This window comes from Enoplosus armatus, chromosome 1, assembly GCF_043641665.1.
Source record: "Enoplosus armatus isolate fEnoArm2 chromosome 1, fEnoArm2.hap1, whole genome shotgun sequence".
Taxonomy (NCBI): domain Eukaryota; kingdom Metazoa; phylum Chordata; class Actinopteri; order Centrarchiformes; family Enoplosidae; genus Enoplosus; species Enoplosus armatus.
In genome coordinates, this window is record NC_092180.1 from 26,694,245 (window position 1) to 26,717,956 (window position 23,712).

The following is a 23,712-nucleotide window of genomic DNA, read 5'->3' on the forward strand; positions in this document are numbered from 1 at the left end:
CTTGGAGGTTAAGCCACAGCTTGTGACGCTGCAGTGACTTTCTTTCTACATAGTTGATTGCTTTTGATTGGACAGTGGTACATATGTTCCCTAGAAACAGATTTACACAATTAAAAGTCTGTGCTAGCTAAGACATTTCTTAATCCTGCAATATTATTTTTTGCCACTTGGTGGCAGGGAAACAACATTGACACATCATCACATTTTGAGTTGATGTAGCAAACTTGATAGCAAACATTTGCTTACTTACACATCCAGCAGAGCAACATAATTCATTTTGAGTCATGTTTCTGGCTACTAGGCAAATGCAAGTCCAATATCAACTCTCCTTTAGCTCTGTTTTTGGTCTCTGCTAACTCCTGAGGGAAACATCTGTCTCTTTAGCTGCTAAATGCTCCACTGTGTGCACCAGGTAGTTTCTGACTGTGTCTTCCTGCCATTGGGTAATGTACAGTGGGTTTTTAGAGGGGTTTTTTGCTGAAAAACAGCTGCCTGCTGCGGCCAGAAGCAACCCTATGAGTGCTGTTACAGTGAACCAAACCAGTAAAGTTGTGGGCCGAACAGCTAAACAATGAGCTGAAAGACACTATAAAGCTGCTAAGCCAAGGGGAGCTGCAGAGTCAGGTGGTGATTTTTTCGTAGGGCCATCAATCTGCTTCACATTGCACATTGTCATTTGCTACATTGCTATGTTGTTATTGTTATAGCCACTTTAATGGTGCAACCAGTAAAGATATGATGCAGATAGTCATGTGTTTAGCACATGAATCTTTGAATTCTTTGAAATGATTCCATATAAAATAAGATCATCTCTCTAGTCTACAGCCACACTAGAGGCTCTGTGAGGATCTAATTAGGCACATGGACAACGACAATACTAACATGCTGGTGTTTAGCAGGTAATGTTCACTATGTTTACCATCTTAGCTTTGTGTGTTAGCATAGTAACATTTGCTAATTAGCAAAAACCACCAAGTGAAGCCGACGCCGATGGGAATGTCATTAGTTGTGCAGGAATTTGGCCATCAACCAAAGTATTGGACAAGTTAAAATTGTGATCTCACGGTGGTGGTAGACAAAGGCAGTCAGATGAAAAGTGATTAAAATTCATCCTGAAGAGGACATGGACATTTCATTGGAAATGTCCCCTGGTTGTTGAGACAGTTAAACACTGAAAACCAAAATTGTCATTGCCAAAGTCGTTAGGATTCATCCTCTGGGAACCATGACTGTCTGTACAAAATGTTGTGCCAGTCCATCTAGTAGATGTGATATTTCACATAGGTCAAAATTTTGAATTTACTTCAAACATACCAAGTTTTATCAGGAGAAAGAGCACACAGAGCTGCTACAAAAATGAAACGAGGTGCGAGGAGGTCCAGAAATTATTGCAAATGCTTTTATTATCAATAAATTACACAACAATCCTTTCTCTTCCATGAAAGTACATTCAAAGTTTTTTTCAATGGAAAGTTTGGTGTTATTGCCAGTATCAATGATACCTGCTTTGGTTATATTTAGTATGAGATTGAAGCCAACATTTCACCCCTAAAGATTGTGTTAAATAAGCAATTCAGCTATGAATCTGAAAGGACACAACCGCTTGCTCACCGTCGACAACATCTTTATTGAAGTCAGACGAAAGAAACATTGTTGGGACAGAGAGGGCCAGTTTTAAAATAATATTTTGAAAATTTACATTCACATTTTTGCAGTTGTTTGTTTAGTTTAGACAGAAAACATGACTCGCACTGTATCTCCAAATACCACCTCATAATCCTTCAACAAAATTCACAATATACGGAAATATAATTACTTAAACTTCAGTTTTTCTTACAATTTGTAAATGCATATTTCAGTTTTATATGCAAGCAGGATTATAACACCAACAAACTATAGACATAATCACTAAATGGCTGTGATTCAGCATGTTTACCTATGACATTCTTAAATCTAGAAGTTACATTTCTCAAAATTGTTAATACAAATGCGATATCTACTCCTCCAACACAAGCACAAATACAGAATGTAGCTAAAATGTCGTCTAATAAAACATGCATCTACATATGCAGGCTCTAAACTACAATACATGTACTCTTGTTCTCTATTGAGCAAACAAAATTCCTCCTCTCTAAACAGTTCCTGAGTTGCAAAAATTCCCCAGTCTTCGACATTATCCCACAGTGCATACTGGGTGGAGGGCAGGCAGGCAGTTGTTCCTGCAGAGGGATCCTGTCCACCCACAGCCAGTGTCCTGCCAGGAAACGTAGACCTATCCACACCTCTTGTGTCTGGGCATCTAGGATCACTTTTTTGGCAAAGTTCATGTGCGTAAGGCTGTAGAGATGACTGAGGTGCGTGTTTCTTGAATTGGGGTCCGTAGCAAGAGCCCTGCAGTGTTCCAGAGCCTCCTCCCATGTCTTGTTCTCTTTGACTAAGATCCACGCATCGTCATAACACAGAAATGTTGTTTGATATTTACAGTTCATATCAAACCAAAATGTCTGTGTAATAGCAGCACAATTCTCATTACCACCGTAGTTATTAGGTTCCCCGTCACTCCACTTGAAAAAGCTGCTTTCATCTCCATCAGACCACTTCCACACATTATGATTATTTTCGTCTCTTTGGAGACCAATCCAAACGTCACCGTCAAATCTGCATAGACTCTCAACTTCAGTCTCACTTCTAATAGTGGCCAGGTCAATATGGTGCTCCCTGCAGTACTCTTGGGCTCCAGACCAGGTCATTGGGACCTTCACATGAACATACCTTCTGTGTAGGTGAGAGGCCTGCACGAACAGAGGGAGGTTGAAGATGAAGTTGAGGATGACAATGAAGAGAGTGGTGGAGCTTCTCTTTGTCAACATGATTCCGCAGAGTACTGCACTTCGCTCTATGGCAGCTTTTGCTTTCAGCATCAAGGTCTCTACAGTGTGTTCTTTGTTTAATGTCCCTAGTTAAATATCTAAAAAATAACATTTGCATGGGTTTTGCGTGAGTTATTTGCAGACACACTAAGTAAATCGCAACCTCTTCATTACCAATGAAAGGATACTCAGAATACTCATTATGTAGGCAGAATGGCAGCTGTCATATTGTTACATATTATATTTAGATTATTATTACTGTGAAGATAGAGAGATAACGTCAACATATGTATTGGTTTAATGAACAAGGACAGTGCGCATTAAATAATAAACATTGCTGTAAATGCACCAGAGTTAGCCAAAGGGCTATTTTTCCTGTACGGTGTTTCATCATCCAAGGATGTTACAAAGTCACTCTGGAGTTGAATGTCTAAAACAAAACAACCAATCAAGTCAGGTTTATATATTTACATATAAATAGTAACTACAGCAGTCAAATAAATGTATTGGAGTTTTAAAATTGCACTGTACTGTAGTATATTCCACAATCCTCACAACTTTCTCATGTTAGGCAAATCAGAGAACCAGGCAAAGCATCTCTTCCTAACAGTCAAATATGTCTTGAGCTATGTAAACTGCGAATCATGTTCAAGGTCACACAGGGCAGTGAAAAGATTTGACTTACTTTCGCTTGGATTACTGCGTAAGATGTTGGCAGCTAAGGTCCTAAACCGTGGAGGTTCTGGCCTCTAAAACTAAGTGGTCATTTAGCAGTGGAAAAGTTCAGAATCAGGAATTAGTAAACTTTTAGATATTCACATCAAAAAGAAATAATACAATAAAGATTGCACACTAAAAAAATCACAGATCGACTTAATACACGACTTACACACTCTTATGAGGCCAGCAGTATTCTAGCTGGTTTAAGCTCATTACTTCTGCAGCACAGGCTGAAAACAAAACACGAATGAAGAAATTCTCCCAAGCAACTAGCAGACCTTTTCCCTCAGATCCAGTAAATCAGTTAGCTGTTAAAAACCTGGGCACAATCTTAGTAATGGATTTTCAAATAGCTGGTGCAACCCAATCCAGGCTGGTCATGGCAGGATCTGTGGTGTACTTTTTACTTAGCAGCGTCTCCATTTTCATCTAGAGTCACCTATTACCATCACAGTCCTCTCCTGAGGAAACACAAAGCATACTGGACTGCTTCCAGTAGAACGTGGGCAATTCACTCCTCCTGACTCTGAACATGGGGTTCCACTTGATCTTAAGATTTGTCCCTCTTCTGAGCTAGAGTCTGTCCCACTCCTGATACTGAGCCGGCTCCTGGGACCATGTGGGCACAATTACAGCCCACACAGGACATCACACAGACCAGTTGGATAGTCATCCTCACTAGAATTGCTGAGATCTGTACCTTTTGCAGGGCTTCCTAATGTGCACAGATGGAGAGCTTCTTTAGTGCGACCTTCTGCATTGTGGACTGATGTGTCTTCCTGCCTACCGTGACAAAAAATGGAGATGAATGACACCTATTTGCTGCCTTCTCTGCCTTGATATTAGCTCAACCCGGATCTGAAATAGAACCCCTCAGATGGTCTTTCCTCTTGCTCCAGTGGTGTTCAGCTGGGTCTCACAGAAGAAGGTCTTCTTTCATGCCCTGTTTCTTGAGCCATACTCTGACCTCTGGTGACAGCAAGCAACAGTACTGTTGAATGAGAATCTCACAAACCTGTTCTGTGGTTCTCCTTGGCCACTTCCACTTGTGGAAGTGTTCCCTTGGTGGCAGCTCTCCCAAGGGAGCTTGTCCTGCTTGATGTCAAGCTCTGTGGGCTTCAGTCTGAGGACCTCTACAGTGATTTCACACTTGGTTAACAGGGCTGTGCATTGTGTGATTGTATCTGATGGTATTAGGCTTTTTCACTTGAAATCAAAGGTGTCTTACAACTATGACAACTTATGCAACACAGCAGTGTTTGTGTTTTGGGGAATTTTTCAGCTCTTGGGCAAAGAAATTGAAAAATGGTGACTAGCATTAGTTGAAGTAGCTTATGAAGGAGAATATGAACCCATATGTAATGGGAAAGGCAAGGTATTTTTTAATGTATTTCTTTGGCATTTCTGTTTTATGTTCTTGGTATGTAGAGTTAGCCAAAGAATTAGCAAAAGGAATATGTATAAACCTCTCTCCAGGGCCAGCACAATATCCCTCAGAATTGTGTCATGATTTATGCCAGTACTGGCAACAGAGTTCCCTATGTGTAGTGTGTAGAAGTGGAAAGCGAAGTCAGGGTGGGTTTGGGGAGACTCTTTTTTATACTGTAACCACGATCTTTTCCTAATTTTAACCCAGTGTTATAGTTGCCTAACCTTACACATGGATAAATGGACTTCACTCATATAGCGCTTTTCAACTTTAACAGCTCCCAAAGCGCTTCACAGTTCAGGTCTCATTCATCTATTCACGCACATATTCACACACAGATGGGACGGAGCTGCCATGCAAGGTGCTGGCCTCAGGAGAAACTTAGGGTTCAGTGTCTTGCTCAAGGACACTTCGACATGACGGGGGAAGCAGGAGATCGAACCCCCAATTCATGAAAAGGCTCTGATAAACCCACTTAAACACTACCTGACCAGCACCAAACAACAGATAGCAGAAACCTGATAAGTAGCTGGTGAACATTGTGGAGCATTTAGCAGCTAACCAAACCAGAGCTAAAAAGAGAGGGATTATTATTATTATTATTATTATTATTATTATTATTATTATTATCATTATTTCAGTTTTAGCTGCATAATTCTTAACCATAGTTCATTAGCTGTAACCACAATCATGTAACTGGAACCATGCCATAGTTGCTATGTTTTTTTTTTCTATTTTGCAGAAAGATAAATCTTTTCAAACATTGGACTTGAACATCAGAAAAACTTAATTCAGCGCAATACATAGTTTTGCTGAATCGTCTGATATCAACATTCTTGTCTGTCGATAGGGTTGCCTTAGTCTCACATAGCCAGACCAGATCTCCACACTTCGTCGAAAGGTCCAGCTCAACCATTATCATTCTGGCATGGGTTGGAAAGGCTCATTTGGCTCATTTGTTTTTCTTTCTCTCCAGTCATTTTCAGTCATTCCCCAAACAAACTAAGGCAAATATCTGCTTTGCATAGAAATCTAGTGGCATCTTCGGTTCCCACTTACCCACAAACCCACCCTTTTCCAATTGGCAAGCAATTCATCACACTGACTTCGAGATGATGTCGGTGATTGCGGGGTGGGGGTCAGGACGGACAAGAACTAAAGCCACCCTTCACCATATGTTGTGAAGATATATGCAGTACGACACTCATGACAATGCTGGGTAGGTAAAGCTGTTACTCACACCCCCAGCCCCTCACCTGGTTCCTCAAATGAGACTCTGTGGTCCAATTATGATTTGAGATCTTTCAGGGGCAGTCACAGCACACAGAAGTCACCTTTGACTGAGGAAGATGAAGTGTAAGGGACAGGTCTGTGCTGTCTTTACAGAACACGGGATTTCCAAAAGTAGACGTGGTCTTCCCCAACATCAGCAATGTGGTTTTGACATGTTTAACGCCATGCTGAATGTCCTGCAATACTGTAATGGTAAATTATAGACATTTTGAGAAGCTCATAAACAGGTGCCATATTGCTGCCATGCTGCAGTATAGACAACCCGCATGAGCGATATCAGATTCTTTACAGCAGTATCTCACTTTTGTAGGACATTTTCATTTTCATTACTCTTTTGCACACATGCCTCAACCACTGATATTGGCTGCCCCAGGTATCTGTAATACCTGATTTGCTTTCAATTTGAAAAATCAAATCTTATAGTATTTTGTCCAACACACCTTACACCTCACTTGTTTTCCCCAGGCTGTGAGACTTTTAAATTCACCCCCCTTGCTCCATCAAAATAACAGTAGTTAGTAATAGGTTTGTGTTATGTTTTTGCTCTGTTATGTTTGTGTGTGTGTGTGTCTGTAGCATATAGGGTCTACAAATGTGAATTTGTTGTAAAATGAACCAATGTGAGGAATTTGACTTTAAAAGAGCTGATTTTGCCACGTGCAGGCAGCAGTCAGAAATGCTGTGAACCTACTGAAGCTCACACAGAAACACTATGAAGTAACACCTTCTAAAATAAAACTAAGGAAATTCTGAATCAAATACTTACAAATCAAGTTAAAATCCGGAAACACCGGACCTCTCAGTAAGCATCCAATGTCCAAGAGTTAAGTTCAGCCTCGTGTGTGTGTGCATCAGGTCCTATGCAATGGACCAAATACTGCTTTAGCATCATTTCCATTTCAGTTATTCAACTGAGCAATTTTGGAAAGCCTGAATCTGTGTGATGAGCAGGGCGGACTGAATGACATCCAGCTTGAAGCCTTCAATTAATCTCAAGGCACAAAGCGAGCAAACATTATGAGAATATTTAGTCTGGCACTAACGAGAATAACACTTTTAATGGTGTAACCTTTTTAATTGTTGTAAGTAAACACCTTTTAGAAGATTGGAACCACAAATGATATGTAACATCTGACACAAAGTTCATCGATCCCGGACTCCTTACGCTGGCTACCAGTTGCTTTTAGAATTGATTTTAAAATATTACTGACTACTTATGAAGCCCTGAAGCTATTTATCAGATCTTATTGCCCTCTGTACCTCCCCGCCCCCTGATATCCACTTGTTGTTCCAAGGTCCAGATTGATTCATAAAGGTGATGGTTTATTTTACTCTCTTTGAGTTTTATAATGTGTTCGATTTTTATTGTAGAGCACTTGTAACTGTGTTTTGAAAGGGGCTATATAAATACAGCATTATTAACATGCTAGATGTCATTATAATTACAATATAGGAATATTATCAGGATAGCATATGGGACATAAAATATCATAAGGCCACCAAAGCTTGTATTTATGACTATGGACAAACTGTACGAACTTACCAACAAGTACGATATTTTCACTTCAATGTAAAATATTGCAGGAAGATGACTGTGGTCTTTCTTTAAGGACAGAAAACACTGTACTGTGCGAGGAAATTGTCATCACAGATTTACCAGGCCAGCAAACATGACAACAGCCCACCAGCAGCCTTTTGGTTGGCCGAGATGAGACGTGATCGCTTCTGAAGTGTGAGGACATTTCGACACCAGCTCACTAATTGTAATAAGGCAGGCTGGCACATACGCCGGCTTGTGACAGGCATGGGGTGAGAGGCGAGGGCTCGGCTAACCCACCAAAGCCAGTGTGGCGTTCGAGCCGTCAGGCCGCTGCGCTCCAGAGACCCACTCTGGCACTCACCTAGATACACATCTGCTCTGATTAATCGCCTGCTTCGCCCAGCGCATACATTTCATTATCAGCTTTAAGTGGGTGAAAACAACAAGGATCAGGGCATCGAGCGGAGCTGTGAAGAGAGGAAAGATGAAAGGGGGAAATCATGGTAAAAAAGTGGATTTCAGACGGCCCTCCTCATTTTCTTCTTAGTGGCATTAAACAATGTGTGAGCTTTATCAACCTCTATTGACAGCCAGTTACCACCGATCTTATCTGCTCATACTCCTTTTATCCTCTTGAGCCTTGATGGCTTGCCATTATCACCACAATCAACAGACACAACAGAAACATCTAGTGAAGAGGTATGCAAGATGCTAGAAACCCCTTAAAGAATCCACAGATGTATTCACTGCAGCTGCTCAGGGTTGTGAGCCTTGCTCAAGGACAACTTGACAACAGGTTTTGAGAAGGTGCTTCCTAGCCTTCAAAAAGTAGGGATACTGCATTCTGCAAGTGAAAGCAGTTTAGATGAGGGGGGCTTTACCCTCCACCACATAACTGATGAAGGATGAACACTTACCCAGGCTACATCCAAAGGTAATTCACCGAGATACTCTTGTCCATCAGCTCTTTCATTGATTTTACGATTGTCCGTGTCCTTGCTTGTCGAGAGCAAAGCTCCACTGAGTTTGGTTTCGAAATGTGAGAAAAACTCAAAAAGAGCACAGCACAAACGTTCTTACTCAAACCTGTAGAGCAACACTGCCATCCCCTGGCAGCTTCTGCTCATTACTCTGACTGTCACGCATACAAGGCTGTGCTGCGGAGGGCACCAAACCTGGAAGAAAGAGCAGAGTTACGCAGGCCTGTTAGTCAGCCTCAGAGCACAGCAGAGGAACTTGAAATGAAATGGGTCAAGGACATTTAGATCTGGGCCATTATTGTCAGAGAGAACAATGAGCATGCTTTGGAGTAATTGGTAGAAAAGGGTAAGCATTTGTCATGTTAGTTCAGACTGGGTTCTGTGCATACCTAATTGGGTTTCACACAATTTACAGAGGCATATTTGCTTTAGTGCAACCAATGCCATATTTGCTGTCCCCAAGCATAATTAATACGTGTCACCCTTCAGTTGCTTGATAAAGACACCCTCTCTCTCTCCAGTTCAAAACACTACAGACTGAAATGATGTTGTATAATATAACTTTTATTTATGCAACAGCTGGGATTTCATGTGTAACAGTGCCGTTTCGAAACAGATTCAAAACAGAGATCATTAATCTTCATTTTAGGTTAGGTTTGCTGTCATTCCAACTATGCTCCAAGGAATTGTAAAAATCTAATTTTGGTATATTTGGTGTGTTGTAAAAAAAAAAACTAAAAAAAACACACACACACACACAAACAGTAGCATTGTTGATTTCAATTCAACTTCAATGTAGTTACAACAAGACTAAGACTGCACTTAGGCACATCAGCATGCTAATAGACTCACAGTGACAATGCTAACAGGCTTATGTTAAGCAGGTTGTTTCCCATGTTCACAATCTTAGTCTTGCATGTTAGAATGCTAACGTTTGCTAATTAGAACGAAACAAATACAGCTAAGGCTGATGTTAGCATCATTAGTCTTGCAGTATTTGGTCATATTGAAATATTGACCTGGCGCAATACGGATCACTAAAGTTATTACAATTCATCCTGTGGGGGACGCGGATGTCTGTTTCAAAGGTCGTGGCAATCCATCCAGCGGCTGTTGAGACATTTCACTAAAAAACTAAAATGTCAACCTCCTGGTGGCGCTAGAGGTAAAGTCAGGGGATCACCAAAATCCTTCGGCTTCAGGCTCTGGGGACCATGAATGTTTACATGGAAATCCATCCTGTAGTTTTTGACATATCATCAAGTCCATATTTAAGTGTAGCGATGATGGGCAATAAGTAGTTCAAATAAGTATAACCGTAGTTACTGCACACATTATATCTTTGGGTTATTACTTCCATCTACATCTTAAGTTATACTAATTAATGTTGCTTATTAAGCTGCACAGTATACTGTGGCAAGATATATATATATATATATAATGTATGTAGGGAGTAATCCCACAATATTATTTGGACTTGCTGAATTAAGTTTATTATTACATACACTAATTATGTCACTATCATTTACAGCACTTTAACTTTGATCATATCGTTCATATATTTATGTGTGTAACTTATAAGGTGCTATTTCGTGTACTTACTTACTTTGTACGAGGGACAGAGTAGAGTAACGTGCGGGGAGTGGGTAGTCTGCCTGAGACAGTAAAGTTGGGCCAGAAGACTGGAGAATGCTACCCAACCAGAAAACAGGGTTACGTAAGGAACAAAAACTAAAGCAAAAGCTGCATAAAATGCAGGTCCAGTTAGAGGAAGCCTTTCAGATGTATTTGAGAGGTGTTCCTCGCCTCTGGAAGGTTTCCCCTCCGTGATGATCAGCGTGGGACTGTGCAGAGAGAAACGCCCTGTGATTCAGGAGTTCAGATAAGGATGAGGTAGAAAGACACAGATGACCGGAGACCGTCCCTCTATGTCTGTCTCTGTCTGCCTCGCTATCTGCTGGACTGTCTGTCAATCTGTCTTCATCTATGTCTTTCTTTTACTTTGTTAACTCAAACAGCCACACACACACACACACACACACACACACACACACATGCACGCACGCACACACTGCACACTTTTCAGAATAGATAAAACTCTAAATTGATTGGGAGTAACTAGATGAATTTGCTTAAGAATACCAAGTAACCAGAGCCTGGCAAGCAGATTGGCCTTATTGGAGGAACTTTTCTGGAGGCAGAGACTATCTTGTGTTTGAGTTAAACCTCACTGAACAAAGCCCAAGAGCCTCGAGTTTTTGTCTGTCCGTGTGTCTGTCTATCCACACAGCAACAGACTGAAGCCCAGAGGAAAACGTAAGACAGGAGGTAGCTACAAATAAGCCAAATAAGGGATTTATTCATGAAACTTGCCGTCTCATAAATGAATCAGAATAAGGGCTCTTCAATTCCAAACCCTACAACTTTCAGGTTGCTTTCAGGGCCTCCTCTATTATGTATTTCGTTGTTGAGTCAGAGTCAACAAATATCCACGGACACTAGCCATGCTCGTTTCTACTTATGTTATTTCACCCATTTTAAGAACAAAACGATGACAACAAATGGAAACAAACAAAACAAAATATCAAACACATGGACGCACGATAGGCCTTTCTCACGGCAGACATTTTGATTTTGTATACGACTATATCGCTTAATCAAGGGTTGTGTGTGTGTTGTCTCTTTCCTCAACTCTTTTCCTCGACCTCGATGGAAAACGCCATGAGGTCAAGGAAAGATGTGAAAGAGAACTCATAAGGAAAAGACACCCGCGGTGCTGAGAGAATCCGACTGCACTTACACTAGGCTCCGTGATTATGCAACGGCGGATGTTATTGACGTGAGTCTGCTGTGGTCGCTGTAAATGTTGCTGCAGCAAGGAATTGAGGGACGGCATTACCTCCTTCCCTTTCGTAACGGATGATCCAGTGTACCCAGTGCTAAAGGAGATAGGAACTGAAGAACCTTTCCTTAGCAACTAGACAATTCAACCAGCTCTTATTATGGCTGCCTCTCAGATACTTCCAGGTCATTTCATTCAGTTAGGAACCTTCCTAAGCAAGTCAGCTGTATGGTTACTTGTTAACCTATTTATCTGACCTTCCATGATCGTGAATGCCACCATAATTAATCAATGAAAAGAAACTGTATTTAGATTTCTTAATTCTATTTTGAGTTCAGTAAATCCCCTTTGACAGTTTTTGTTCACCTGCAGGAGTTATTTGGCTCCGCCCATTGAAGACTGTGTAACTTTTGAAAGAAGAAACAACACATTCCTGCTCTTATAAATGAAAAGGTTGACTTCATGATCTATTAAACTTACTCTTAAATCAGTGCACTCAGGGATTTGGCTGCTACAGCCTTTCTTGGTCTGGTATGAGCAGTAGCATATGGTGGCTCAACATCAGCTAATGTTAGCAAACTTTAGATAGCTGACTTTACAACTGTCCTCTACTTGTGCTAGTGCTGCATTTCCTATAAGTATCAATTGTGGTCACAGTGGCTGCTGTTGAGCAAAACATTAGATAACCTCGCTTTAAAGTTGAACTCCTTGACTCCTGACATTTTGAAATGTCACAGTCGGAAAAGCACAGGTGTAATTAACAACATTAGTGACGGCTGCATTCCATTTAGGTAAGCCAGTTCCAGGATCCCATATTGACCATGCTGGCACACTGGAACACTTAATGGAACTGAGCCTTCATTAATGTTATTACTTACACCTGCGCATTTCCTGCTAGTAAATTAAAATGTCTGCTGTGAATAACATCCATTGGACTATTTCTGGCCCCAGGAAATGTGTTAAACACCAGCCATCGATCTCTGTCAGATTCTCTTATTCTTTGCGAGAATCAGTCACAAAACAAGCCTAAAGGTTAAAAGTTAAAAAAAGATGGTGGTTTGGTCTGAGATTGCTTTGGTTTGCGTGAAGAGGAAGTAGGGGGTAACTAAAAGTCTCTCATTAAATATGATGCCAGAACCAGGAGCTTGCTAAGCTTAAATACTTAAATAGCTTAGCATAAATGCTGGAAACAGGATGAAACAGCTAACCTGTATTTAAATGTAACAAACTCTGCCTTATAACTCTTTTGTTTGGTCTGTACAAAATAACGGTTGTCACTTTTTCTTGGCCGGGAGCAGTGACTTCCTGTTTTAATTAGGGAACTTTAGAGGTGCTGGTTTGGTGAGTTTTGTTATGTTTAGACTTACAAAACAAAACAAAACAAAACACGTATTTCCCAAAATGATTGGATATTGATATAAGAATATCAAAATCCAACATGTTTTGTTTCTTCTGTAAAACAAAATATGTGCTTAGGTAAGCTTGAACCAACCAATTTCAGCCAATTATATCATGACATCCACCCATCAGTCTTCAACTTTTAGCAGCACAGAGCTAAATTTGCTAGCTAGCAACCGCATGGTGCGTCGGAGTTCAAGTCAAATTCTGTTTCACACAGAAATACGTCAAAATACTGAAGTTAAATACTCTCGAAATGCCATTTCATCTCGACTTTAACCCCAGAGATAATGAAATGTACATGGGCATTCAACATTCCCCTTCCAGTTTGTTTCTAGTTTCCCCTGCTGGTTTGGAGGAGGCTTCAGGAGACAGACGCTGGGAGAACCACACATACTACGATAAAACTCAAACCAGCTGGTACACCTCTCCCTGACTGGTAGCTATCAAACCAGTTCACCCAAATGGCACTACAATCTTTCCAAGGTGACAGTATCTTTGGCTTGCCTCTGCCTTTCCACATTACGCGCCATTATAAACACAGAAACAGCCACGCAAACGTGCTGCTTCAGACAGATCTCCGACTACGTCCCATGTATCTGTGTGAGGGTCATATTTCTCCACGCTCTGCAGGTAGGTCCCTCTAGAGCGGGAATTGCCTCCAGTGATGTACACACAGCCCAGCATGGCCACCGCCCCGCACTCTATCCTCCTCTCCCTCATGCTGGCAAGCGGGATCTATTCTTCTGTATATGGGTCAAAGCGTTCGGCAAGGGGGGTCTGGCCCCCTACTAGGTACAGACTGCTGTTCAAAGACACTAGGCCCATCCTATACTCTGCAGGGAGCAATGACGTGGCAATAACTGCGTTCCAATCCGAGCAGTTTTAACAGCAAAGAGTGGGACCCTGTCTTTCTGCATGTGCAATCAAGAGCAGTTTGTCCCTGAGAAATTGGTTGTTTTCTGATTAGATTTGATATCAGAACTGCCTGGATCACTGGGGCAAGTGATTAGGATACTCCACTGTTCTATGTCCACCTTGTAACTCTGGATCTTGTTGTACCTACAGCCGCCCTTGAAGCCATAATTACCACCTGCTACATAGATGTTGTTTCCTCGACACAGTCGCTGAGACGTTCCCTACACCTGTAAAAAGGATATGATCATGTCAATTCATAGGGATTCATAGGTTTGACATTTTGGGGAAATTCACAGTCAGTAGCCCGTTAGCTTAGCTTAGTATAACCATGGGGAAGCAGCTAGTCTGACTCTGTCCAAAGGTAACAAAATCTGCCCACCAGCTCCTCTAACCCCTAACCCAAAGCCCACTAATTTATTCATACAAAAAAAGTGTGAAAATGATGAAATGCTGTGGTTTTATTCCATGGATGTTAGCTTAGCTTGTTTGCACGAATGATATGGTGGCATTCCCACAGAATATTTTGCACCCATCATTCATTGAAAGTCAAGTCTGCAAAGTCTTATCAGTTGTGGTATTGTGGGTTTGTCCTCAAAAAACGTTTCAAAAACCAATCTGCACATAATTATTTTGTATAATGTACCTACAGTCACTAGCTTCAACATTTTGACCATCTTAGTTGGGTGACAAACTGCAAATGCTCATGTGACAACTGAATAGAAAAACTACATGAAACACACCTTGCACCATATCAGCTACAGCCATCCACCTCTTCAGTGGATCAAAAAGTTCAGTTCGTGGCATTGCTGAACCTCTTATGTAGCCTCCCATAATATAAACACAGTCACAACATGCCACTGAACAGTGGTGGTACCTGCAGGGGTTTTTATGAATAATAGTATTAGATATTTTATTAACCAAATTTCAAAAATATAATATTATTATTAATATAATAATATTACTCAAAGACTGTACTTAAGAGTATTTACATTTTACTTGAGTATTTACATTTTGTGCTACTGTATATTTAGAGACATTAGACTTTAGACTTAGCCTTTTATTAATCCCACAGCAGGGAAATGTACACGTCACAGCAGCAAAGACAGAAAGGTGCAGAAACACACAGCAGACAGCACTGTGTCAATAAGAATTAGAAGCATTTTTTTCTAAAAAGAAAAAACAATATACAAATAATAAATACAGATATAAAAAATATGGGGGACAAAAATAAATATATAAACGGAAAAAAAATTTCCTGGCAGTCAATATGGGCTTTTTCGTTCAGTGACACAAAAAGCGAAAAACTACAAATCAGAAAAGTATTGTTCTGCTTTCACTTTGTCTCAGTCTAGAAATTTCAATTTCAACGCTGCAAAAAAAACAATCTCTGCGGATTCTTGAGTCTTGAGGAGTAGATATAGTCTACCAAGGCTGACAAGACCTACACTTCCACCACCGGCAGCCCGGGAGGAGAGGACAGGAGGAGGAGTAGTGTGGAAAATGCCAATCTGAGGATTACCAGGATGAGGAGGAGTCTACGCTTTCCTAACAGCCAGACCGTGTAGAATTTCTGAATGGGATGAATACGGACTTCAGATCAGAGAACGGCGGGCGTGTGTTGCAGCAAGTGCATGGAAGGAACATTTACAATTAGTTGCTACTTTATGAAAACTTCTCTAAAAAAGTATGTGTACTGAGTGAGTGTGAACCAAGTACGTCGTCTGAAAACCCTGTCAAACACCCATCATCGCCTTCATGCGTCTCTGTTTGCTGAATGACATGCACGTCAACATCTAACTTTCTTTAGACAGCTTTTGTTTGTCAATGTATTGTTTCTGTTAGTCACATGACTTTCATCTTTTCATTTGCCTAACTTAGAATAACGTCACTATATTAGAATTACATGGAGTTGCATTCAGTTCCACACAGCTTCTGGCCTCAGTTTGACTCCTTATCATCCCAGACTGCTACAGGTAACCTATCACAGGTATCAGATTTTCACCTAGGGTTGTTTGTTGTTTTTTATGTTAAAGTCTCCCTCCACTCAAAAAAAAAAAAAAAAAAGCTTTTTCTTGGTGTTTGAGCTTCACTGTGCAGAGTGACGCGTGTGCACAGTTTGACACTAGAAGGCTGTTTTCACATCCAACTGCTGAAGGAGGAACGTTTCTCTGTGCTCACCTCAAATCTGATGTTAAGACGTGCACAAACTAGCATGATTTTGCGACATCGTCAAGGTCCAACACGCAACTTACAGGGTAACTTAACGCCAGGCTGAAAAACAGTGTTTTTTTCTGCGCTCTCTGGTTGAAAGTTTCAAGTCTGTTTCACCTCTGACCACACCTAACATCACTGATAGGTGTGGTTCTGTTCAACCTGTAACCACGCCCAAAAGTGATGTCACAGGGTCCCTGCACGTCACAGCAGCAAGGTGTAAAGTTAAACCACTGGAGGTCAGATTTTCCGGGGGTTTTGAGTTACACTTTAAACAAACTTGATGTAGAAACTTGAAGCCTCCGCACATACACAGAGTAGACTTTGCAGTGAAGTAGTTGTTTTTTTTTTTGCGTATGCATAGATTCTGGATTTTTCAATGAGGGAGATGTTAGTGAATGTAAGAATTTTTAACAAGGCAATCAGACCATATCAAACACAAGTTATTATTTCCAGCAGATTCTTCTTAAAACATGTCTTGAGGGGCTCTTTGAATATATAGGGAAAGGGGAAAACATGGTCAAGATGTGAACCTATATGTGAAGGTCAGGCCAGAGACGTAGGAAACGTCGCTCACAAGACACCGTGCGCACTTACAGCTTAAAGAAGGCCTACAGGCGTTTTGATGCATTTGAGAGCTGAACTGTACAACATGCACCAAAGCTTTCCTTTGATGATTTCGTCAATGTTGTGGACAGTTTCCTACAGCATTTTGTTTAACAGCTGTAAATAACCCACATACATCATTTGTTTAGTGACACAGCTGTCAGTAAATTATATAAAATATATATATATATATATATATATATATATATATATATGTGTATATGTATATATAAGGACACAGGCGACATCCTTATCGATGACGGAAATATCACAAGTTACACAGGCGACGTATTGCGTGTCAACAGTGGAGAGTGAGGGCAAAGCTAGGTAAGTCACACTGTAAATACTGAAACACAATGGTCAGTTTGGAAAGGATAAGTTATTGGCACATTAAGAATGTACGGCAACCCCATTTTGGCTTTTAAAGTCAACTCAAGTTGTAAGAACTATTATTCCCCCAAGTGCCGCTGAAATTCACCAGGTCGTCCACGTTCTTCTCAGTACTTTCCTCGTGGGGGACAATCTGGATGGACATTTACACTAGTGAAGCCCTTTCTCTTCGTGACCCAGCTCCCCTGTTAAATGCTACCGTGGCTTCAAAAGGTTTTGGTGATCATTTATTGATCCCTTGAAGAATCTTTTCTGCTTCCCCTCTCTCACAGGGAGGTCAGGGGTCAGGGAGAGCTGACCGCTAAAGGCGAGTAAAGCCCAGCAGATGTTTGCCAGCATGAACCAAGGTTGTCCACCTGAATAACTGCCTTTTACATCACTAAATCATCAGATCTCCAATGTGTCCTTCACTGGATAACGAAATGCCAGCAAGGTGTTCACGAGGCTGTAAGCCACAATATGAACCAGTATCTCCTGACTGTGCTGTTGCTGTTAGGCCTTCAGAGTAGAAGCCTCTCGGGGGCCTCCAGCACCCCCTCGGGGCGGCTCACGTCGCGGAAACCATACCGGTGGAGATCCTGGGGTCCTCTGGGTGACGCGGCTGCAGTCTCTGTGGCATTGCAAAGTTTGATTTTGGCAAAGATTGAACAAAGCGCTATGTCACATAATAGTCAGAATAGGTTTGGATACTTAATGTCAATTGGATTGTGATAAATAAATTCTAAATGACATCTGTTCTGCATGTAAATGTTTTAGAATAAGTGTAATCAGAAAAGAAGGGGTGTAAATGATGGTGGTGCCCTGTGGTCCCCTCTTACCCCACTCTTCAGTTCAGTGTGCAAATGTTGACAGTTGCCCGCTGAAATCAAGGATTTCAATTTCTAATAATTGAGCACACATTCCTCCTGGAGCATGGAGCAGGCTTCAGTCACCTCTAGATGATATCCCGATAATCCAGTGGTGGAAAGTAACTGAGTCATTTTTAGTACTGTACTTAAGTACAATTCGCAGCCCACTTTACTTTAGTATTCCTGTTTCCTGCCTCTTTATAGTTTTATTCCAGTCCATCGCGGAGGGAAATATTGTTCTGTTTACTAAACTACATTTACTAACAGCTGTAGTAGTTAGTTAGCAGATTAAGATTGTAGATATAAACTACCCAACAGGATAAAGCAGTTGAAATTAGCCTTGACAAATTAGCTTTAGGCTAGTGCTTACATAGTGATAGTGATACTTTGAGTTGCCTACATTTTGTTGGTAGTACTTCTCGGGGAGGGGGGGGGGGCAGTTCACTGGGCTTGGACTCAGGCAACAGGAAAGGTTCATTGATGAAGCTGGCTCCCAAACCTAACTACTTGATGACAAAATCATTGCTAATCCACATCTTTTCTCAATTCATTGGCTAATGGTTTTGACTATAAAATTCAGTAAATTATGCAAAATGCCCATCACAGTTTCCCAGAGTTCAAGGTGACGTCTTCAGATGTGTGACCAACAGTCCAAAATCCAAAGATATTCTGTTTTGTTATTTTGAAAATAATGACTCAAAAGGATTACTTGATTTGCAATGAATTGACTAATTGTTGCAGCTTTACACTCACTTTTTTGGGAATACGCGTGGTGTAAATGTGATAATATCAGCTGCTAAAAAGCGTTTAAAGAGAGATCACTCATGTAGTCTTGAACGATCTGGTGCTCGTCACTGAGTTTCATGGTTTTTCGTGGCATCATCATTTGCCGTCTGTGCTTTTCTGTATGTATTCTGGAGCAGGCCCGGGCAGGCAACTGATAACCCAGCCTTGCGTGTTCATATTCTGCGTTTTCATTTTTACTCAACTGTAGACGTTCGGAAGATGAAGATACTTACCAATACAGAGGATGCCGCCTCATGAAAACATGGAGGGGTGAGGGCAAAGTTTCTACACAATAATTAAAGACTGGGCCCACAACACGACCAGGAGGCTCATCACAAGTATAATCTTTAGTAAGCACGCAATTGGCCCATGATGACGTAAACTATCATACTCATAATTAATCTCAGTGTAAATCATACAGTAGGCCGTTCCACAAATGTGGAACATATATCTAGTAAGGATACATTTAGCAACATTTATTCTAAATAAACTGTGCTAAGGAAAAGCTTAAAAGTGATAATAAGTGATAAAATAACCCAATGTTAATGGCTTAAAATGCACTACATAGTTAATGTGTTGTAGACACAAACAGCAGGCTTATCCAAGGGCGATACTGCATGTGACTGCCCAAAAACTGTGATTATGGTTACACCATCACAACATAAATGCAGTAATTCACAATATGACGGATGGAAATCTCTGGCCATTCACAGACACCAGCTGTTTCTGATCCCTCTTTCTGGCCTAGGCACCAAAACCTTCCGAGAAAACTCGTCCAAACTTCCAAGACTCGTACCCCAGTTTGGCAGCCTGGCTGTTACTTATGCAACTAAGCATCTTCCTTTAATACAGCAAGCCTCATCCAGAGCGTCTTCCCACTGAAGAGTGGATTCAGGAGGTAAACAAAGCCTGCTGAGTCTTGGACCATAATACCAGGGTTAGATCTTAGGCAAGAGCTTGTCTCTGTGAGTTGTTGGCCTGCATCCCTCTCCAAATCCTTCTTCAAATCCCTCTACATTTGTGCCAATCCAGTGATGTTTTCTTTTTTCTCCCCCTCCTCCCCGTCAGTCTTGGGAAGGAACGTCTTTGCATCTTCACAGGATGTGTCTGCCCATCTGAAAAGAGGGGCTGAACCAGTTCTTCAGTTAACCACTGGTGGAGGTTTGGGTGGCACCAGCCCATAAACCTTTGCATCAATAATCACTTATCCTATGAAATGTCTATAAGATGGATTGGCTAAAAATGTTGCCGTCGTAAAGCCCTCTTGATTTTAAGGGTGTAAGAATTATAACATATAAAATATGTTATAATTAATTTCTGTGAAGAAGACAACTAAATTTAAGGATTATTTTAGAAGTTAATATCTTTATTTATTCATTATAAAGCCAGGCTGCTTGGACTATTAATATGTATGATAGTGAAAATAAATGAAAATCATAACACAGACATAGAACTGTGTTCCCAATTGTGTCTGATACATAATCTCCAATATCCACAGGAAATAGTCTAATGAGAATTTTATACAAATTGCTAGTTTTGCACAAACTTCCTGCAGGTATTAAATTCACTATTTATAAGTGTACATTAATTGTAAGTAGTAAAATTGTTCTGTGCTGTTATTGTTTTTTATGCAATGAACATAATGAAATATACTTAAATATTGCAAAAGGAGTATGCTACTTTTTATCCCTTTTTATGAGGGGGGGGGGGGGGGGCGCAGTTTATATACAATGGTAAAATAGGGGTCCCTTAAGAAATAGGTTGGCAATCACTGTTTTAGACATCTAATGGACTGCATTAGGTGTTTCTAGTATTTTGTCCACTCATTGATACATACAAAGCAAAAATTATAGAAAAATCGTATAATATAATGCAATCAAACACCACACTATCACAGTTTCACAAAGGCACATTAAGTAGTGGACTGTTATCACTCAGTGAACAGCACATAAAGAATGGATACAAGAGGTTTCTGGTTTTAATTGCAAAATTACAACGACAAGCTTAAAAACAAATAATATTTCACATGTTCACAGACAATCAAAGTTGGAAACTCAATGCTTTGTTCAGGTAATGTCAACTGTGCCATGAGAAACCTGGATAAATTCCCAGGATTACCCTCTGGATAATATTACTAAATGAAACCTGGAACCCTCTCAGACATGTGAAGCGTGGACAGACGTAAAAACAGGAAAGTTACCCACATAACTAAACCTGGGGGCTGTTGTAGAAAAAAAATAATAAGTTAACAGTGTTAACATGATCAGGTTAATCCAAACCTGGTTTAAACAAGCAAGGTAGCTTCACATGCCTGACTACGAACCCCAGACCTGAGATGTAAAACAGTTCAAATCACTGAAAGGTGTTCACAGCCACGGGGCAGCACATGTGAGATACACTGTATAAAGAACTGGCTAATAAATCCATGGGTAATGGGTAATACCTAATTAGCTCAGTTATGTGTGTGTTCTCCTACTGTATGAGCTGTTCTTTTTCCTATTAGAACTCCCTTCTGTTGTAAGGTTAGGCAACTATTTGCAAGACAGTTTGCATTTTCTAGAAACTAGGAAAATGTTTTTAAATGGTGGAAATACTGTTTCATTTCTTAAAATCTGATTTAGCCCATAGAGGTCAGTTAATGTAGAGTTTATTAGCTATGCTATAATATGCCTTTCTAACGTAAGACGTTTTGACATGTCACAGTGGGAAAAGCACAGGTGCAAATAATAAAATGAATGATGGCTGAATTCCATTTAGCTGCTTCAGTTTCAGGGTCCTGGTATTGCGCATGCTGTCACACCGTCACGATTTACTGGGACACTGGAACACATCATATCAAATTTGTTTGCATTAAATAAAACAAGAAAAAGAAGGCATAATTTGCTGGGTAGCCCCCCCCCCCCTGAATTTCTCTCCCTGAATTTCAACAGATCCAGTTGTCCTCCTTTCCAAAGTACTCCCCTGCTTCCTGGATCAGGCCCCAGATAATAAGTAAGATCTGATCCAGTGTCCAACATACCCTGCATGTGTAAACATTGTTTTTGTAGTGTATTTGTACTGCATTTGGGCTCAGACGCCTCCACTCCCCACCTCCACCTCTGAATAAAATACACTCCAGCCGTCTTTGAGGGGGGTTGTTACTGTTTTCAAAGAAGATCAAATTTCCTGCAGACTAATCATCAATTCTCAAGGATTTGTACCTAAATTAAAACAATTTTAACATAAAGTTTTTCTTAAAAAAATAGAAATACTGTCTTAAATATGTGATTTTTTTTTTAAAACATTCACAGGGAGCAGCATGTGCCCTTTAGGGTTCAGACCCATAAGTGCAATATTTCAGTTACAACTGATAAGTTGTTCAAGTGTGGCCCTGGCTGCAGCTACATACTGGCTTTCAGTTCCTCGAGGATATCAGTGCCACTGCTCCAGGCAATGACTTTAGCTCTTAGAGAGACCTTCTCTTGCTGGCCTTCCAGCTTGGCCAGCAGCTTCTCCAGGGTGTACCCCTTCCTGGGCATCACCACATCGTGCCCTCTCAGACAGTAAGAAGGGCAGAGATCATTCCCACCGTCCCCCACGTAAAATATCCGCTCGTACTCTACCCCCCCATCAGCCTGCTTCGACAGGTACAGGTCCAGGACTTTCCTCTTACAGAGGTTGACGGGGCACCGGTCGCAGTCATGAGAGTGGTAGCTCTGTACCTCCATGTGCCCGAGCTGGTTGAACTTAGCCGGGTTGGTGAAGACCTGATCGACGGCTCCCTGGAGTCCAGACACGTGGAGGATCCAGTCTATGAACATGGTGTTGGAGTCGGAAATGACTATGCAGTCAATGGTGGTTTTGTGCTCGGATATGAATGTCAGCAGGTCTGTCATTCCAGCTGTGAAGGGGATGGTCTCCATCACACTGCGGACCCTGTCGGGGCTGACCTCCTGGTCTCCTGGAGAAAAAGGTCAGAGGACTGAAGAATAAGCAGGTTGGAGGGGGCAATAAAATGTCAATGTACAAATATACAAACAGGATAATTCATTCTCACCTATGTAGTTCATCACCCTGCCCATGAACTCAGTCCAGTGGCCTTTTCTGTAGGAATTCCTCACAGAGTCAGGAAGAGTCTGACCTGGGAGGCATCTGTGAAGACATTCATAAAGCAGTGATGTTGCTCGCAATTATAAATATAGGAAGTGATATTTAATCTTTTCTGTATAGTGGTATTTTGATCTCCTAGAATCAAATAGGCTTGTAGTAGTACTTTTTATACATTTTTGCTGCAGTAAAAAAAAATCTATACAGCTGATGTTTTGGAATGTGTTTTATAGTGATCGAGTATAGTATTTACCTAATCACCCAAGTGTCACTGTTGTCATCGACCACAGTGTGGTCAAAGTCAAACACCATCAGAGTCTTCATTTCTCACCTGGAAAACACAACAGTTTCAAATAAAGAACAGTAAATAAAGAAGAGTCTATTATCTGATATTCTCGTTAGATATAGTTGTATTACGCGTGTTTGCGTGATATTAGGGTTTGGTTAACATATAAAAACATACTACTCGTATGATTACTTATCTTTTACCAGCTCAACTAAACTGCACCACCCAACGGGTTTATCTCAATAAATCGCTCTCGTCTGTATGCCGACCGCACCACAACACCTCAATTACTACCAAAGTGTTTTAAGTTCTTTTCTACTGGCTGCGAAGGTTAAGTTTAAACTCGCTACGTTTTAAGCGACTTATTTTTCATAAAGGAGTCTGGCGCAACCTCGTCTCCTTACGAAGAAACGGCCTAGCAGCCCCGGCTAATCCTTCCATTTAAAATCCTGCTCCAACAGTTCGGGCTCCGGGGGAATAACAAAGATTACAGTGGTTTCTGCCCCAGG

General features: G+C 40.9%; 1 protein-coding gene and 1 pseudogene across 1 annotated transcript; both read right to left on the reverse strand.

Moving 5' to 3' along the window:
* Window positions 1-13,594: 13,594 nt before the first annotated feature.
* On the reverse strand, window positions 13,595-18,910 carry LOC139286048 (kelch-like protein 23; annotated as a pseudogene).
* Window positions 18,911-22,211: 3,301 nt separating this feature from the next.
* Window positions 22,212-23,241, reverse strand: phospho2 (phosphatase, orphan 2). Its single transcript, XM_070910575.1, has 3 exons — window positions 23,171-23,241; window positions 22,868-22,962; window positions 22,212-22,771 (listed from the first exon to the last, which is right to left on the reverse strand). The coding sequence occupies exons 1-3, from the start codon at window positions 23,239-23,241 to the stop codon at window positions 22,212-22,214; spliced, it is 726 nt and encodes a 241-aa protein (XP_070766676.1).
* Window positions 23,242-23,712: the final 471 nt, after the last annotated feature.

Excerpts from the sequence above, each read along its gene's own strand:
- phospho2 (XM_070910575.1), bottom strand. The coding sequence starts at position 23,241 with ATGAAGACTCTGATGGTGTTTGACTTTGACCACACTGTGGTCGATGAC. Across the intron at positions 22,963-23,170 it reads AGTGACACTTGGGTGATTAG|ATGCCTCCCAGGTCAGACTC; the intron begins GTAAATACTATA and ends ATGTCTTCACAG. Across the intron at positions 22,772-22,867 it reads CAGGGTGATGAACTACATAG|GAGACCAGGAGGTCAGCCCC; the intron begins GTGAGAATGAAT and ends CTTTTTCTCCAG.